Genomic DNA, 19,173 nt, shown 5'->3' with positions numbered 1-19,173 from the left:
GCATGTGCTATCGAATAGGCATTAAATGAAAGAAGCATTGAGTTAAGGCATGTTTAACTGACTCATTTTTCAGAGATAAGTAGGTCACACACATTTCATCTTCTGGTCAGAATACAGCTTCAACATGTACTGACCATACGTGACTAAAACAAATTTGAGTAAAAGACGGTAAATGCATTTCACCTGAGTTATGTTTTTCCTGTGAAATTTGAAAAAGCTCTTAGATTCTGGTCAACAGGCCCTAATTTTGATTTTCATTTTTATAACTTTTATTTCACTAAAAAAATTAAAATATCCTTGAATACATATACAGCACATGCTCATAGCTTTTGCATTAAAGCTAAAGACATTCATACATACTTATTTAACATCCCTCTTTGGAAGAGGACTTGGGGACACTGGTGGAGGAGACCTTATAGCAGTCTTTCAGTACATAACAAGCCATCCAAGAAAGACAGAGAAACACCTTTTACTGAGGCCTGTAGTGTCACAACAAGGTACAAGAGTTTTAAACTGACAGAGAATAGATTTAGATTGGATATAGGAAGAAATTCTTTACTGTGAGGGTGGTGAGACACTGTAAGAGATTGTGCAGAGAACTTGTGTGTGCCCCATCACTAGAAGTTTTAAAGATTAGGTTGGATGAGGCTTTGAGCAACCTGATTCATTGAAAAATGTAACTGCACATGGCAGGGGACTGGACTAGACGATCTTCAAAGATGACTTTCAATTCAAACCATTCTATGATTCTTAAGATGTGTCTTTATAAATATATACATAACCTTGTTAATGCAACTGTTGATGTATTTTTATCAGGGACTCAGTTCTTCCAGACTCTGATATAAGGACACATTAAAAGACTATGTTCTGCACAAAAGGGAAAAGTAGGGTAAAATTACCTCCAACTTTAACTAGTCATTCAGGATCTGAAAGGTCTGCCTGGTGGTTTCCTTTCCCTGAGGCCATTTTACTATAGTCAGTTTCAGAGAAATGAAGGAGCAGGAAGGACTCCCTTCTGCTGATAATCTATTTTTGAAACTAAAAGAGAGTGGATCAGGAAGAAGGAGGTAGATTATGGTCTAAAACAGCCCTGAACTCCATCCAGTCAGCAGACTGACCAGGTGGCATTGCCTTCTCACTGTGGAGCAGCCTCTCAATTAATAAGCAAAAATTTTCTGATTTTTGGACACAATTGCACTGGACTTCAGTGTAGTATATACCTATGGGACTATGTTGAACCAGGCAGTGATTCTCAATTTAAAATTGCTGCTTCTTCTCAATCCTTTCCTAGGCAGCGAACCCCTCCCCTGATCTGCTTACAGACTTTAGAGGCACACCAAGAGTGAAGAGCTGTATCATCTGGCAGGAACAGGATACAGTATCCTTAAATTCTAGCCCTACCTACAGGGAAGGACCAATATTAGAGAGGAGAGGGCAGCTATTACAAACATTTATCCATTCCTACTTTGCATATGTAATACTTATGCCATTAATAATTTAAGAAATGACAGTATAAAGATGTAAAAAAGAAGTTAGGGATATATCTAGGACCATATGCATATGGTAACAAAAGGCAGAGGAAGTCTTTCCTACTAACATGAAAAATCTTTATTTTGAATGTCATTCTATCCTATTTCACCCTTGAGCTATACAGGACAAAACCATTTTGATACTCATGATGTCCACTGTACCAAATAGTATGCATATATAATTTATATGCATCTCCCTGCCATAGCTCTGGGAAGCAGGAAAATACCACCTCTGAGCAAACAATAGTCCTTCCTCTGCCTTGGGTATCTGTTTCTTCTTCCCACTGGGACAATGTGGGTACTACTGTAAACTTGTCTCTTCCCTTTGCACTGTGCAGGGAATGTGGCAGCTGGATTCATTAACCTTAATGTTTATCAGGCCTCAAGAAGACTACAAAAGTGCCAAAGCTTTGTGCAACAGAGTCCTGAATTACATTTCACATTGTGACTAGGAAAAAGTGTAAAATAAACAGCATAATTTTATACTGTGCTGTACATGGTCCACAAATTACAGGAGGAGAAATTACATAAAGAACAATTCATCTATGAGATTCCAATTATAGGTGTGGGGAGAAAACAATATATTGGTGAGAATCTGAAATGCAGAGCAGTGGGCATAGTTTTATTTTAAAATGATAAATATTTTCAGATCCAAGTGCAATTAGTAGTGAAAATGCCATGTAGTTTTACTGTGTATGCTTGTTAATATGGCTGGCATAACTCATTTAGGAGATGCCTGCAGTGCAGAGTCCTGTAGTACATATATCATAACCAAAAATGCAGTACTTACTCATATATATATAAAATATACACAGAGACAACATTGCCAAATAGCCTTTTGGGATGGTTTAAAAGAATACCATTAATTTTTACTGTATACTTACACTTCTGGCTCAGTTCCAGCACTGGCTTTCTGTAAAAATCATTTCAAGTACAGAATTATTCTAGTTGCTTGCAGCAACATCACAGGAACAGTAGTGAGCCATATGTTGCTACTTAGCAACTTGGTCTGTAAGTCCCAAAGCATGTACTGATTTGAAAATTGAACAGAAATGATAATTATTGTTGAGGGATGCTGTGAGGCAACTCGTCTTGGATTACCAAACTATGCAGATGTTTGATGTTACATAGCAAAAGGAACAAAACTGTATTTTTCCTGTCCAATGGCTGAGCTTTTATTTATGTTAGGCCAAAGGGGATAAATTGATTAAACACATAAAATAATACACTGTGATGCTTTTCAGGATGTGAACACTTTCTAATAAACAGAAAGAACTGAAGTGCATGTCAGCGTATATCAGGACCCCAGAAATCCTGCCTCTATAGTCACATAATCCTGAAGACAGCCTAGTGGAAATCCCTTGGTCTTTGGTGTTGCGTACCATGACTCAGTCTCCCAACCTGTCTCCCAAGTAAGTTGTGTCAGACTCTGAAATTAGAAAACGATGCCAACATCTGACTCAGTCTGTATGATCAGAGCTTGAATAAAAGTTTCTGATAGGACCATGCATCTCCTAACATGTGGGATTCATATTTTAGTTAACAGATATGCATCCATCAAAGAAAGTACAGAAACTAATTCACTCCTTGTTCTGACAGGACTCAAACCCTCATCTTGATCTTTTGCGGGAACAGCCAAGTTGTTGAGGGTAGGAAGGAACCTGCACTCCTCTCTATGAGGCCATGCAACAGCAAGGCTCATGAGAACAGGTGCAAAATAGACTCAGGACAAAACTATGAATGAGGCAACTAGGCTGCATTTGAGAGAGAACATTTGCTATTTACGGCATTATGTGTTCTACATTCAATAGCAGTGAGAGGAACAAGAACAGCCCTGATACTTGGGGTCAGAAAATCCAGTTGCATTCTTTCCTCTTCCTCACCCTGTAAGCTATACAATCTTTCATGCTTTCTTTTTAGAGCAGGGAATATAGTTTTTTCCAGTTTTAACAAACAGATTAGATGCTGAAATGGTAGACAATCCACCAATTTTAGCTGACCACCAAATGTTTGTACCTGAGATAGGAAAAACGCTCCATTACAGTTGGTGAAGACCTCACTGATACTGTCAATGAAGAGTTGTTTATTTCTTTTGACGAATGACTAGCAGGTGTCTATTTCAGGACCAGGTTTGGGAAAGGCTTCTCTCACAGTCACAGGGTCTTGAAGAAACAAGAGAGGCATGTTTCCAATACATCCCATTTTCTTGTTCCTAGTGTTGTTGGTATTTTTTTTTAATACTGTTATTATTACAGGTTTTCATACATGTTCCAGCCCACAGAGAGCTGCAACACCTCTTCTGCAAAGACAGGCTGAGTGTTGGGGTGGTTCAGCTTTGAAAAGAGAAGGCTCCAGGGAGACGTTAGAGCAGCCTTTCAGTACCTAAAAGGAGCCAACAGGAAAGCTGGAGAGGGACTTTTTTACAAAAGCACGTAGTGATAGAAGAAAGAGAAATGGCCTTTAGGTGAAGGAGGAAAGGTTTAGATTAGACAGTAGAAGAAGTTCTTTGCTAGAAAGAGAGGTGAGGCACTAGCACAGGTTGGCCAGAGAGGTTGTGGACGCCTAATCCCTGAAAATGTTCAAGGCCAGGCTGGATTGGGTTTAAAGTAATCTGGTCTAGTGGAAGGTTCCCTGTCTACGTCAGGGGGATTGGAACTAGATGATCTTCAAACTTCATTCCAACACAAACCGTTTTATGATTCTATATATTCACCAGTGCAACAGTGTAACCACCAGAAGAAAATCCCAGTAAGGGAAAGGAGCCTGCAACAGCCCAAGGCTGACAGCTTCTCCCAAACTGGCACAGGAGGCTGATTGACTGGTGTCAGTCACTTGATAATAACTTAAACTGCTGAGCCTGGTAATTGAGCTGCCTCTGGTCACACAGATCCCCACCAAAGGGCAGAGAGTTTCAACACCTGCCTCTGGGTTTTGAACTCTACCTGGGAGCCAGACATCTAAGACCTCAGCTTTGCCACAGTGAGATTTTAAATCTGTAAGCCCTTTCTTGGTTCCAGACCTTAGGAAGTATTCAGCATTTTCTGACATCTTTGAATTTGGAAATGTCACATTTGATAGATTTTTTTTTCCTTGAAGACAAAGACATTTGCATTTAAAATACCTATGCCTGAATCTTTAAAGGTACTTTAAGCACCTTACTTCCACTGAAACCAGTGAGTTTTAGATGCATAAATATCTCTGAGGATCTAGGCCTTGTTAGCACATGTAGAAACCACATAAAAGATTAAAACTTATACTCTTAATTTTTCAATATGCTATTTAAATTATTTAAACTACATGCATACACAGTATAAAAATATCAACAGAAGAAAAATAATTCTGATGTATAATGTGGATTTGCAATTCTTTCTTCAAAACTATTTAAGACAGACATAATGATTCTCTGAAAGGTAGCAGCTGCCTTATAACAGCAATCATTCACAGAGTTTGTATTTCTACTGTTTCAAACAAATTCAATTAGCCCTTGCACTTCCAAACCCTTAAGGCATAAATGAGATGATACAAGGCTGCTCTAATCTAATAGTAATACTAAAACTTGTCAGTGCAGTTTTTGGATTAATGGTTAGAGAAAAATTAATAATACAATTTTTCATTTTTTAATCAAACAGTTCTATTCTAAACTACCTCTGGATCTTGGAGGGTTCTTAGCTGAATAAGTTCAATCATGCACAATTCCTAAATGCAAAGTACTATTGGTCTCTAAAGGTATTTCTGAGTAACTTCAACAGGAGGCTGGAAAGAAACATGGTGGAATATTTTAAAGATGGTCTTTTTGATTAAACCATGTACTCATCTCACACAAAATCCTGCTTCCCTGCCCCCAAATGAACCTTAGTACCTGAAGAACCATACTTTATGAAGACACTTAGCTTTGAATGTACTGTCACTTTCAAAAGTGTTGATTTCTATTCCCTCCAGCTTATCTAAACATATTTACTGTAGATGCAAACTTATTTCTCACATAATGAGAGCTCTTCACATAATCCTCCTGGTTGTATCAGAAAGAGCAGCCACTGCCGGGCCTAAAATATTGCATGACCTAGACCACAGGTCTGATTATTCAAGGCAATTTCTGACTGACCCCACCACTTGCTAGCATGAAATTCCTGGGACCAAAACACCTACATTCCCTACATTTATTCCCTACATATAGACATAGCAACAGGTAGACAATCCAAAGCTCTAAAAATTATTTTTGCTTTTTAAGAAGTAATTTAAATCCTTCATTCTTAGAATTCTATAGTATCTTAGGATTCAAGTGGAAATACACATCCAATATCAAATGTGTATTTGATTTGTATTTGTATGTGCAGTTCCCAAAAAGGAAAAGAACTCAAAAATACCTGAAAAAATCCACATCACGTTAAATCTTCTGGGCTTGCAAGCTATAGAAAACTAAGTCACTACCTTAACCTCACTGCTAATTCTGTAATATTAGCAATGTTCCTCAGCCATAGGATTAGCATTAAAAATGTAATACTTCAACTGCCCTACAAGTGATAATTAAGGCTATTTGTGACATGTGTAGCTTATAACAATTAACTTGTCTGCAGTCAGATAAACAAATAACCTGCACCTGTAAAGACTTTATTTCCTGAAGGTAAAACAACTGTTTAGGAAAGATCATGCTGGCAAAACAGCTGCTTGCATTCTGGAGAGGAAACAAGGTAGTATCTTTCAACAAACGCCAACTCTGGTGTTTTATCAGCTCTATCTCATTAACAGGAAACAAGGCTTAAATGCTTTGTTTATAAATTATGATTATTCCTGATTGCAGCAGTTACTGATAGTGCCACTCATTTGCAATGCAACTTTTTGAATTTGTTTAATTACAATTTGAAACAAGGCAGAGAAGATTAATTAACCCACCTGGCTGGCTGGCACATAGTCCTGGCTCGGCTCTGTCATACTCATATACATGTTCTCACCGTCAAACTGCAAAGGAAATAATAGTAAACATTCAGCAAACTTGATTTTTCAGCATTGACTGAAAAAAAACAGTTGCCATAAAATAATATTACAGCCTGGTTTTAGAGACTTGTAATTGCATGTGTGCATCTTGTCTTTGATGTTCCTGTTGTCATCCTTATTGACCCTGGATGTCAGTGATTTGGAGTAATTAGCGCTCTAGTAATTACAGCTAGCAAGCAAGAAATGAATGGTTCCCTTTTATCTGCAATCTGTTTTAAAACAAAATGGCTCATTTTGTGCACTATATTGCTGTTGGTTGCAATGAAGTACAAAGTGAATAGCACAGTTACTGAGAAAAGGAAGATGAGAATAGAATCTGCACTAAAATGCCTCTTAATGGATTCCAACTTTAGCTTCTGAGCAGAATAAGAGTTGAAATTTCAAAACAAATTAAATTCCCTCCTATTGAAATGTTCCCATATCAGAAAGCAGGAAATACATTTCCAGACAGCTTTCAGACATCTGAATGTATGAAACAGTATACCTTCTGTCCGTGTGGTGTAAGAGGATAGTTTGCTTGATGTGTGAATAAAGTAAACATTCATAATCAGAACTGCAAAATAACCTTCTGTAAATGATAAATAGAATTCCTGGAAATATATACAAAGCTTCTTTCCTTTTTTTTTTTTTTTTTTTAGTTCTTTTTCTCCCCTCATCAGCAGTTAAGAAGTAACAGAAATGTGATAGAAAGGAGTTATATCTGAAGGTCTAGATGGATAAAAGCTGCTAGATCTGAAGCCTCATTCTCTACCAATACAAAAAGCATAAACTACTGTTTCTTACATGAACTGGAAAACGTCTCTGCAGAACTCTCATCACACCCACCTAAATGGCAGTGCCAACAGGACAGTTACAGTCCCAGTGTCTGCTCAGGAGGTAGGGAAAATCTTTCAAGTAGAAATGAACAACAGCAGGAATCCCTATCCCCAGTCATCAACCACATATTTCCAGCTGTGATGAGGTTTATGTGAAATAACTTTCACCTGACCTCACATGTGAATGCTTAGAATGACATATATTGGACATGACCAATTGTTTTTGATGACACAGCAGCTTTTCTAAGAAGTCTCTACTACTGAGCTTGCTCTGCTCCTACAGAAGTTGTCCCATGGACATTTCTTGATTAGTGCTGAGCTTCTGGAGACAGTCTAACCTGCAAGGTGCAGTATATTCCACCAGTCCAAGGTGGCAAAGTTAAACTGTGGCTTTGGCAGACAGCTCTACCAGTTTTTGCTGAGGTGGCTGAAAAGGTTTCAGCTTCCAGCTGTTCATCCTCTTTCTCTGCCAGAGGCTACAAGGCTTGTAAGAGCAACAGTAAATGAACAAGTGCCAGCTCCTGGGACAGCAGCTGATGGTCTATTAAATAGCTAGAGCTATTTAATAGATAGTCACAGCCTATCTGTCAGAAGTCAGTTTCATGGGAGGGAAAGGATTATGTCACAGACACAGATCTGCCATAGGGAATTGAGAATTTCCAAATTTTGATGGAATAGAGATAGTTGGATTAGATCATGAAATAGGGTTTGATGTTTGTTTCTTTATTGTTTCTTGTTGACATGTACCATTTCTTTCAGCTTTCTCATTCAACAATGTTCTTATTTATAAGCATTCAAAGTAGAGTTTTGGAGGAAATCTTTAAGTGTCTGGATTGCTGGAAAAAATTGTCTCTTCTACTCAGATGGACAGTTGAAATTCTGAAGAGAGATTTCACAGCCTCTGGTTGGAAAAGAAGGGCTCCAGTGCAAGGGTTACAGGAGCTCAACTTATTCAGCTTGTCAGACGAAAGGCTGAAGGATGCCTTGATCACTGCAATTGGTACTTACACCCTGGAAAGATGTCTGATAGCAAGATGTCAGCCTTCCTGACAGTGGTATAATGAGATCTAGTGTTGAGAAATGGGAGTTACAGAAATTCAGCCCTGAAATAAGATACAAGTTCCTACTTTAGTAGGTAATTAAGCATTATGTCAACAGCAAACTCATCATTTATCAGACATTTTAGAATGAAGTTTGATATCTTTTTCAGAATGGATGCAATCCATATCGTATTTATAAGAAATAATGGGGACAGGGTAGTTAAACTGGTTGGTAGTCTGAACTGCTCTGGAAACCATGGTTCCTTAGGTCTCCTCTTTTGAATTTCCCTTATTATCTTCATACATTCGTTGTGCTACATTGCAAATTTTGCTGTAATTCAGATTCTTTGTTGCATGTATTTAGTTGCCATGAATATGAAGAAATTCCTTTCCTTTTCTACCTACTAGTTAGTTATAGTCAAGGGTTATTTATTTTGCCTTCCATAATGTTTGACCCTGTGATTTAAGAATCTTTATGAAGTACACTGGTCTTTTATATAATTCCCTCTTTTGGATGTTTGGTTATCTGCTCTTGCTCCCAAGCTTTCAGTCACCAAATCTGCATTCTTTGAATAATTTTCCTAAGGTATTTTTCCATGAATACTGAAATTTTCATAATTTTGTGTGTTGTTCTAGGATTATCTGCCTACCTAATCATTGCCTTGCTATTAGTGGTTCCTCTGGCATGATAGGATCTTGGATCTCAGCCTCTCCTGTTTGTTGCTTGTGGCTGTCTATTTAACTCTGAAATCTTTTATTCAACCATGATCTGTGGGCTTAATGTGAGCATGTATGAAAGAAAGCAAAACACAAAAAGTATATCTAAACTTAAACTTTCTGGCCTCTTGATCTTAAATAGAAATTACCTTCTGCAGAATTTAGGATTAATTTTTTAGGTTAAATTTTCAGAAAGATATATTGATGCATAAATGCCTGTAAAACCTCGGTGACCTGTTAATATCTAAAAATACCCAGCAGCCGTCTGATTTATTACTTAATTTCTTCAATATTCAATTAAATGCAATATTTAGCATTTTCTTGTCAGAAATATGTGTAAGATGTTGTGTAAAAGGTTATATAGATCAGCAAGATTCAATGTGATGTGTCTTTTTTGTGGTGTTTATGTTTCCAGGCTACGCTAGCACTGTTGCCATGTTAGTATGAGCACTACATTTATCACTGTCTAAATGCCTCAGCCTAGTGCAGTATGGTGCATGGCTTCTTGGCAGTTCCTAAGACTTTGGCTAAGACCCTGAAAAACACCCATAAGCTCGAAGGATGAAGCATATACACCTGCAGTCTGAACAGTAGATATTGCTAGGAGATACCTCCTTCACATTTGGAATGTTTACTAAAATGTTTATAAGAGAGTGAAATGATGATCTTTGTACACCAAAATAAAACAAAATATTTACTTCAGTTCTGATTTGTTTATTCATCATCCCCTTTCCAAGTGACCAAAGCAGCATGGAATAGAGATAACATGTACATCCCACCCCAGGCCAGAAAAATGGGTACCCAAGCCTTCAATAACAAGAAGTTCAGACACACTGATGCAGCACATTGTTTCTGCACCCAGCGTGCCCACCTTGCCCAAATATGACTATCCCACATTGAAACAATAAACTGTGAAAAAAATGCCAACAATATGATCAGCTGAAAAGTTCTATCCATGCTTTTCCCCATTGTGTTTAGAAGATTCCAAAGCATGCCCCTAAACCCCAGAAATGAATATTGAATCATTTCACCTTTAATAGACTGCAACATGCAGGCTCTGCAGCATGGCATCTCTCAACAACTCTCCATCAGGATGGCTTAACTTATACCACATTCACCTGGAATTTTGCTTTACAAGTCAAGTGATGTATGCAAGAGCAGCTTAAGTTGATAGTGAGTCCAAAGATCAGCAGATACAACTCAAAAATGTCATCAACTACTAGAGTTTTCTTCCAGGTTATACTCTATGTCTCCAAAATTGTCTTATTTTACTTATCATCCTCAGTTCTGCAAGAACCTTGTATTCCCTAAACTTTCTTACCATTCACTGTGTTCTATTTCAAGCAAAGAAAACTGCAAAAGCATCACTTAACCTGTGGATGATTCACCCAAACAGAACTAATGAAACACAAAGGCAGGCAGTTAAATGAACTGTCTTTTATGAACCTATGTATGATGTATATATATCCTATGACATTTAATCTAAATCTTTCCCAATGTGTCTCCAAGATCCTTCAGTATCAGTAAGAGCAGATTTGAAAATCATTCATTTAAATCTATTAAAAATGAATGCTAATACAATATTCTGATGTGTGATAATAACTACTCTTGACAACATTTCTTCTCATATTAAAAGCATAACTGGATGAGAAGTTTGGGTGAGAGCAAACTAAGAATATGACTGCATTGTAATATGAAAAGAAATACAGCTGGGAGCTAGGTCTAATATAAAATCAAATTGCACTGTATTCTTTATTTAAATGACTATTACAAATAAAACTCACAGGCAACACTGTGGCATGGCCAGTTATTCTCCCATAGAATGACCCTTTGTAAAACAAGCTGTAATGTTCAGCAACCCAACATGCGCAATGTACCCAACAGCTGTTATTAAAGGCAATTTACTCATAGAAGTTAGCAATGTAATTACATAAACACTGGCTGACTGTAACTGATGCAAGAGCTATGACAGAGTTCAGCAGATGTCTGGAGTGACAAAGCTGTTTTACAGAATCCAAAGCTGGCTTCTATCTCCCATTAATGTGGCATCACACCAGGGTCATACAATGTAGTCATGGACAGGAAGCCTGTTTCCATCTTCCTATTTAGTCTGCTGCAAACTCTATCAACATTTATAATAATGATTATGAAGTAGAAAAGCTTGCAAGAATGGTATTTTTTCATTCATTCTTGATGTGTTTTAAATGACAAACATCCTGTATGGACTATCACACAAAGACATTATAAACAAATTGAAAAAAAAGCAGGGAACAAAATTTCTCATGGTGACACTTAATGAGAGAACACTCGTTTTGATTGCCTATACACATAGAAAAAATTGGAAAAGAAGGAAGGTGCAAGACTGCAGAAAAAACTAGAAGGGCTTGAGAGACAAAGAAGATAACTGGAAACAACATATATTTATCTATTGCTAACTGTATGTGTGTATATAGTGATTATAAATGCAGATACACACCTGCATTAGCTTCATGTAGCTATTTCAGATGGCAGCTGCCACATGCATGCACAGGTTCAACACAGGCTTTCACCCTAACTTAGTGTCCTTCCTTTCCCACAGGCTGCTTTATTCTATGTCAATTCACTCTGTCTTCATTGCCAGGATCACCTGTGTTATCTGGATTACTGGCAGAATGAAACTTCACCTCTCCATCTCCATCTTCTTGCTACCTCACACTTCTCTGCTGTTGTTGAGAGAAGTGAGGGGTCATTTTGCTCCTATGTCATCTACAGTTTTCAAATCCAGGGCATTGCATAGTTGATTTCTCTTTATATGCATATATATGTGCGCTAATTTCTTCAGGCATAGTTGTATGAGCTACATAAAAGAAAAAAAATATTAAGGATGTGTATATCTTTGAGCTTCTTCTCGTTCATACTGAAGAGCAGCACAATGTGACAGTACTGTGTCTTGTGCAACTGCAGTATAGGCAGGGAAGCTTGAGGAATATTAGCCCCTGTGGTTTTTGATGCCAAAATAATCTTGGGACAGAGGCGTGGAGGGGAAGAAAATTCAGGCACTGTTTTCAACACTGCTACCATAAAATGTAAAAATTAAAGGAGAAGAAGCAAGGGGAGAGAGATGATCAAATTGGTGAAAGCTGCTGTTTTTTATAAGTTCAGCTTCTGGGTAAAGCCATTTGGACTGAACATCCCATTTCTACAAAGGATGTTACAGATCTTCAAAGTCTGTGATACTAATTGCATAATCTAAATACAAATTTCTACCATCTTAGATTGGAACTGGAACATAGATTTAGGTCTAAATTTAAACTTTAGTTATAACCTTTAACCATAATTTAGCATATTCTGATGATGCCCCAACACAATTCATTATGTTTAAGAAGATATTGCAATAGCATTGTGTAAAAACATTATTTATTTCTAGTGATTTAGTGATTTTACTGCTTACAGCTTATAGAGATCATTTGTAACTCACATTATCAAAAAGCCACTAATCCTAAAATACCTTTAAAACTAAGTAATTTTGTTTATTTTAAACCAAATGCCAAGAGTGGATATTGTCTCAGGTTGCTTGATGACACAGAGTGATATTTCATTTTACTCAGAGCTGCTGAAATGAGACTAAAATAATGATGGCATACAACATAAATCATCAAATGGCTCTGCTAAAGAAACAGTTGATCTTGTTATAGCAACCATTAAAGATAAAAGCAGATATGCTCTGTAAACATTATACATGATGGAAAATCCCTTTCTTGACACGGTTTGGTAAAACGGTACATTCGTATTAAACTGAAACTCCATTTTGTCTCCTGAACTCCATTTTGCAAGCTGTACTGAACACATGTTTAAATTTACCCAAGACAGGTTACAGTAATGCTTTCCAGACAGGCATCCTTCCCAGGAAAGGGACTTGGCACCTCGATGAAGGACTATCACGGAACATTGTCAAAAAACAATCTAGTACCATCAACTTTGATTCTTCTGCCATTCCCCCTCCCTCTTTCCAGGATTGTTTATCAGAAGAGGAGAGTACTGGAAGACTGAGATAAGGTGAAAATGCCTGAATGGAGCACCATGGCAAAACGAAATCAAATTCTCTGGAGAGCTGGATGTCACTGTATGGCAAAAGGAAGGTGATTACTGCAGACTGGCAGGACAGGGAGGAGTCCTGTCCAACATGGAACACTAGGATTCCTACAGCTTGCATTAAGTTTGATGAGCCAAGCATTAACAAGGAGATGGCATGTCTCAAGATTATTATTGTTAACAATTTCATTTCTGTAACTTGTTTTCAGGAGTAAAGTATTAGGAAAACCTTTTATGTCTCCCGTCCTTTCATTTTTTTCCATGTTGCCCAAAGAATCTGAACCAGGAATATGGGGCATGTTATCTCCAACTGATCGAAGTACAGGATGTGTGGACAAGGCATATTGGAGTGGGAAGGCATCTGCTCTGGTCTCAGCAGCTCCCCAAAGCGTGGGAGTCAGAAGGTGCATGAGCACTGGACACAGGACCCAGAGTGGGAAATGAGGGTGTGGCTTCACAAGGAAATACTGTCAGACATTTCCTATACTTAGAACTAGAAATAGTTACAAATTCTGCCCACAGCACCCAACAGACATTGATCCATTCAGTGCTTGGACTGAAGTGTGATAGGACTTGCAGACTAGCAGTGCCTTTTTTAGTACCTGGCTTTCAAAGAGGACATGTTTTGTAAATACCTTGCATAATTCTCCTCAAATGAGACATTACAGACAATGGTGTCAAAGTTTTCTCTCAGATTTTCATGCCTGTGCTATAAATATCCAATCCAGACCTTCTCCCATTACATTCTTTAAGCTAACTCACTATTTATCACTCTCTTTGGGAGAAAGGGAGGAGCCTGAGTGTTTGCTGAGTATGTTCTCATAGGTGGAGAATGGGCAGAAGATCTAAATATACACTGGTAGTTAAAATCTGAATGATGGCACTATAACATTTGTGTTTTTCCTGCACTTAATAGAGGTTAATGTGGAACTGCAGGGAAGGTGAAGGGGAGTGTTTAGCTTCCCGCTTGGAGCCTGCATGTGTCAATGCCTGACAGAGCCTTGAAGCTGTTAGCCTGCATGCAGAGCACTAGCTGAATGAGGTTACAGTGCTGAGCACAGCAGGCTAAAAAAGTAGGATCAGACTGATAGGAGGAGTGGCAGAGTCCAGGCACAGCAGAGTGTATCAAAGACAGTCCAGGGGAGAGCGGGTACTGTATTAGTCCTTTGTGTACATTTAAATGGAAGACAGCGAACATGCAGAGATGAACTATGAACTCCCTCAGCTGGGCTCCTGCTCCTTTTAACCTTGGCTGTGTAAATAAAATAAAGTATAATAAAATAATAAAACCTAATAAAAATAAATAAAATAGAATAACCCAAGCCAACAACACATTGTAATCTGGACTCCTATGCTATACAGTTTCCTGCATATTGAACAGTCATTAAATAAACATACCAAGATCAAAGTAGCAAGTGCTTTTGTTATTATTTTACTTAATCCACACTAAATCACAGATGTAGCCACCCACTGGGAAAATTGGTTGATAAGATGGAAAGGTTTGAATAACTAAGATTAGACCCTTCATTTTCTGCCCACAGTAAATGAGGAAATTTGTTTAACCTGGTAGGCTTGGAATATTTTCCAACACTAACAGACGTGGCCAGTTTCATGACAGGGTCTGATCCTGCATCGCAGAAGGTGAAGGGAATTGTGCCATTGCTATTTGGACAGGAACTGGATCAGGAACTGGTGAGTGGTAAGGGAATAGGTGGCTTCTTTGAGTTTCAGAGTAATTTTTGTCAATGTTAATCTCTGCCTCATCATGTCAATTGGTAGATTATGTAATAAAATGCTGGAAAGATTAATAAAAAGGATCTACACAGAGCAGACAGATGACCAAAAAGCATTTTTATATATCCACACACAGAATCCCCTGTGTGGCAGTATTGCAGAAGAAAGGCTCCATGGACTGTAGTGAATGAGTTTTGCACAACTAAGACAAAACCAATCCCTTGCATGACTACAGTGGGAGCTGTGTGCAAGTATACATGGACAGAGTTTGATCTAGTGTGTTTTTTAGAGAGTAAATGGATACCTATAGTTCCTATGGGTAAATGCATCTCCTACTGCACAGCAGAATCTTTGAAAAAAAAGGGCCAGAACAACATTAACAAGAAAAAAGCACAAGCAAAATGCCACTATTCTGAAAATCCTGTGACAGAAGGTCTTGAGAAACAAACTGAAGGTGGAAATTGCCAGATAACTAAACAACCTTGCCTGAATGCTGCTATGTCTATGTTAAGAGCAAGGAGGAAATAACACCAAAACATGGTGCATGCAGAAATATTTTTTTTATCTATGACATACTTAGAAATTCAGTTTTAAAAAAGTATCATCTAAGAACTTAAGCACTCTAGCCCAATGCCGCAGGTCATTTGATCATGAACACAACATGCATTAAAATTATCCTGTTGAAAGGGAGGACAGTGTAAAAGTATTGAAAATCAAGCACACATTCAAATACATGATAAAATAGGACACAAGAGCTCAGACATCTACCGGAACAGGAGTAAAATATTTAACTATGTACCAAACTCAAATGGAATAAATCGGCTTAAATTTCTGATAAACCAAATTACTTAGCACAGTCTGATGGGATCTCATTAGATAGAACTAATTCAGACCTGTAGAGAGTGATAACAGAAATGACTAATTGCAAGGACTTAGAAAAACATGGACATCTGTTAAATGACAAGGGTGTTGTGGGACTGATACAGAATAGTAGTTTACCAAAACAGCTACTGTGGCAGCCATGTGGACAATCCTACTTCCATCCACAGTTACTCTGGGATATGATCAGCTTCACTAATTTCAACAGGATTATTTTCATTAAGAACATCACACATTTTCACTTCCTTGCCTGCATCAAATAAGAAGATGGAGCCCCATGAGTGTTCATATGAAGAATCTGAATCAACATGAATTTTTACATTTAAAGATGCAACAGATTCAGAAACTTGATAAAGCTTGTAGCTTGACTCATTCCTTTGCTAGGATGATCTACAGATAAAGCTGAGATACCCCGACAGATCAATGTAGGGAACTCTGCAGTCATTTATCCTAAAATAGGTCATTCATGAGTAGATGTGGTTAGAGATCTTCAAAATATTACTCAAAAGCAGAAGGGGAAAAGTTGTTTTACTTTTTTTTCTTACCGACTTCAGTGAAGAGGTGTCCTTGATTTGAAATCACTTATCAGTTCTCAAAAATTCTAAGTGTTCTCTCTACACCTTTTAAGATAAAATTTGACCTTCAAGTTCACTTTATGACTAAATTATTCCATGACTGTTTTCATCTTTTGTTTCTATTTTCTCAAGTAGCACTCATAACAGCTTTTTTAAAGAGTCTGCAGCAGTATTTTCTTTATACACTTGATATATTCTTTTAACAAAAGAGAAGACAAGCCCATGCAAATATATTTCAAGTTTTTTCTAAGTTTTGAAGGTAAAGAGCTAAAATATAAAGATACAGCTGTACCTGCCACTGTCTTATCAAAACCCTTTAAAGACAAAAAATGTCCCACCTCCTGCTCCCTCCTGCTTGAAAAACAAGTGCCACCCTCAGTGCTGGCTGCTGTTCTTCTCATCAATACACTCTGAATCTATTCCTCACAGTAAATCAGATAGCAATAGTTACTCAAACCTGGCATTATCAGCACCATGGCTGTTGTCTTTCTAAGAAGCCATGCATATCAGCATGAGACAGTCACATTAGTTCTGGGAGGAAGCTCCCTGGGCAGGCAAATCCATCCCCTGAGTAACAGCAGAAGTGGTTTCACACAGCATTTGAAAAAGCTTATTGTCAAGTCTTGCCTTGGATACAACTCCAGCAACAACGTTCCCATGCATTTCCCCTTTTGGTTCAAATTCTTCCACCATTTTTCTGTTTTATCTTAAGACCTTATTCTATCCCTCCAGTCTGCTGAACTACTGACTTCTGGTCATTACTACCACCTTTTACTAACAATTGTGAACATAATTAAAGACAGATACTCTGTCCTCTTCTTCAGAGAGCCAATTTTAAATTCCTTTAACCTTCTCTGGCAATATGCTTTTCCCCAAACATGTCTTCATTTGTAACCAGTTGAGTCCCTCCTTTTCCTGATATCATTTCACCATCTCTTGTCCAAAATGAATGTAATGGTCTAGCTAGTCATGGATCAACCTGAACAGGTTCTCTGTTCCTAGGGCTTATCCAGACCACAGGTATGCATCAACCTCTTTCTCTTTGCACACTTTATTTAGCAAATGTTTTGCTTTTTCCCATCCCTTAATAAATGAAACCTCTGAAAGCTTATCCTGACTTATAAAGCAACATGGAAAGTTGCCAGATAATTAGGGTATGTAACATGATTTATGAAAAATGGTGAAGATCTAAGCTCTGTTGACTTTGGCCCAAGTCAGAGCTCTATATTTTCTTCAAATAAAGCATTTCCAAGAGGAATCTTGTGATGAAACTGACTTGAATGTTTACCTGATAAATGACAAAGCCACTTTCAACAGAAGAATGTGCCAGTTCAAGCACACAGCAGCACTATGGGAAACCTTGGTTCAGTCCTACTCTGCCATTCCCTCACACACCAGTTGTGCACCACACCCACAGGCTGGATCTTCCCATATCACTTCTCGTGGCTGAGAACTTCCTAAAAATATTTGTTGATCTAGACTTCAATTCAACTCTCACATATCTAGTTGAATGCTTTGCCACACAGGACTATTTACTGGTATCAGTCATTCCAGTTTTGAATAGAAATTGTATTCGGGCCTTGAGAAATTCTTAAGAACTGAAAAAATGGGCAATTTTTGCCTTGTCAAATGAATATTGGCAAGACTGTGTCAATTCAAAATTTCCAGCCTGATGTATTTCAGAAATCCCTGAATGCAGTGAAACAAGCTGAACTCTGTTATATTGGCCATGCAGAGACAGGAGGAAAGTGTTTCATTTTCAGCACTTACCATGACAGGAGCTCAAGGCTGGGCTTCTTCCTGGCCAGCCAGGCTGTAGCAGAGCTGTGATTTACTGGCAGTGATTCTCCACCTGCAGCTACCCAGAGGGACAGGGGTACTTTGCACCCTAAGGCTATAAGAGGAGTTATGGAAAAGGTGGCCATAACTGTGGGTGTCAGCAGTTTTGAACTGGACCATGACACCAGTGTAAAAACAAACCTCTTGAAACACAGATAATCCTATGATTCACACAGCCCAGCCTGTGCTTCAGTGCACTGAAATAGAAACAGAACTTAGTATTTGCTAATCCTACTGTAATTATAACAATCTATATTATAACCACTGTTAATGAGATAACATAATTTTAAATAAATGTGTGTTATAATAATGTGATTAAAGCTTGATGGAGCTGTTCTTTTGCTTTTATGATACAAAAATGGCTCCTTGTTAGCTTTGAAGTTTCATTTTCCCCACAGCATCACAATATCTGCTTCTGTTTTACCCAATTGTACAATAATTGTTGTTTAACTTCAGCAATTTCACAGCCTAGTCAGACTCTAGCCTTTCGATTGATCAATGAAAATATAACAGTAGTGTCATGGAAAACATGCCTTATCATTTTAGTGCTCCATATTATATTCTCTCACCTCTCTGTATAAGCTACTGAATTATTAACACAGTCCTCAGGATTTGATAAAATCTGTGATGAAAATTATCATAATCTTCAATGCCTAAAGACCATTAAATAAGTTCACATTAAACTTGAAAAAAATGGCTTGAATAATTTTTGTTTTAAAATGTTCGTTGTGTTTGGAAGACTGAAATGCATGTTAACAGCTTTAAAATTATGGAGCAACCCACTGCGAACTGCAGCTTCAATGGTCATACCTAAGATTATGTCTCTGCTATACATCCTCAGAATAAGCTTTCTTTACATGGTCAAACACATTTCCAAACTAAATTTTTCCAATCTACAATAACTTAATTCTGTGTTTACTAGGTAAGACAAAACAAAAACAAACAAAACGCCCAAACAAACAAAAAACCCAAACCAAACTAA

At 37.8% G+C, this 19,173-nt stretch overlaps 1 protein-coding gene across 3 annotated transcripts in view; it reads right to left on the bottom strand.

Moving 5' to 3' along the window:
* The window catches only part of TOX (thymocyte selection associated high mobility group box), a 220,524-nt gene that overhangs the window by 98,827 nt on the left and 102,524 nt on the right, over positions 1 to 19,173 (bottom strand). For all 3 annotated transcript variants that reach the window (XM_071553101.1, XM_071553102.1, XM_071553100.1), the window contains exon 2: positions 6,420 to 6,485. In XM_071553101.1, the coding sequence (XP_071409202.1) occupies positions 6,420 to 6,485 (66 nt within the window). The remainder of the gene's footprint in view (positions 1 to 6,419; positions 6,486 to 19,173) is intronic.

Source organism: Pithys albifrons, chromosome 4, assembly GCF_047495875.1.
Source record: "Pithys albifrons albifrons isolate INPA30051 chromosome 4, PitAlb_v1, whole genome shotgun sequence".
NCBI classification, from domain to species: Eukaryota; Metazoa; Chordata; class Aves; order Passeriformes; family Thamnophilidae; genus Pithys; species Pithys albifrons.
This window is presented reverse-complemented; position numbering and strand designations above follow the sequence as displayed.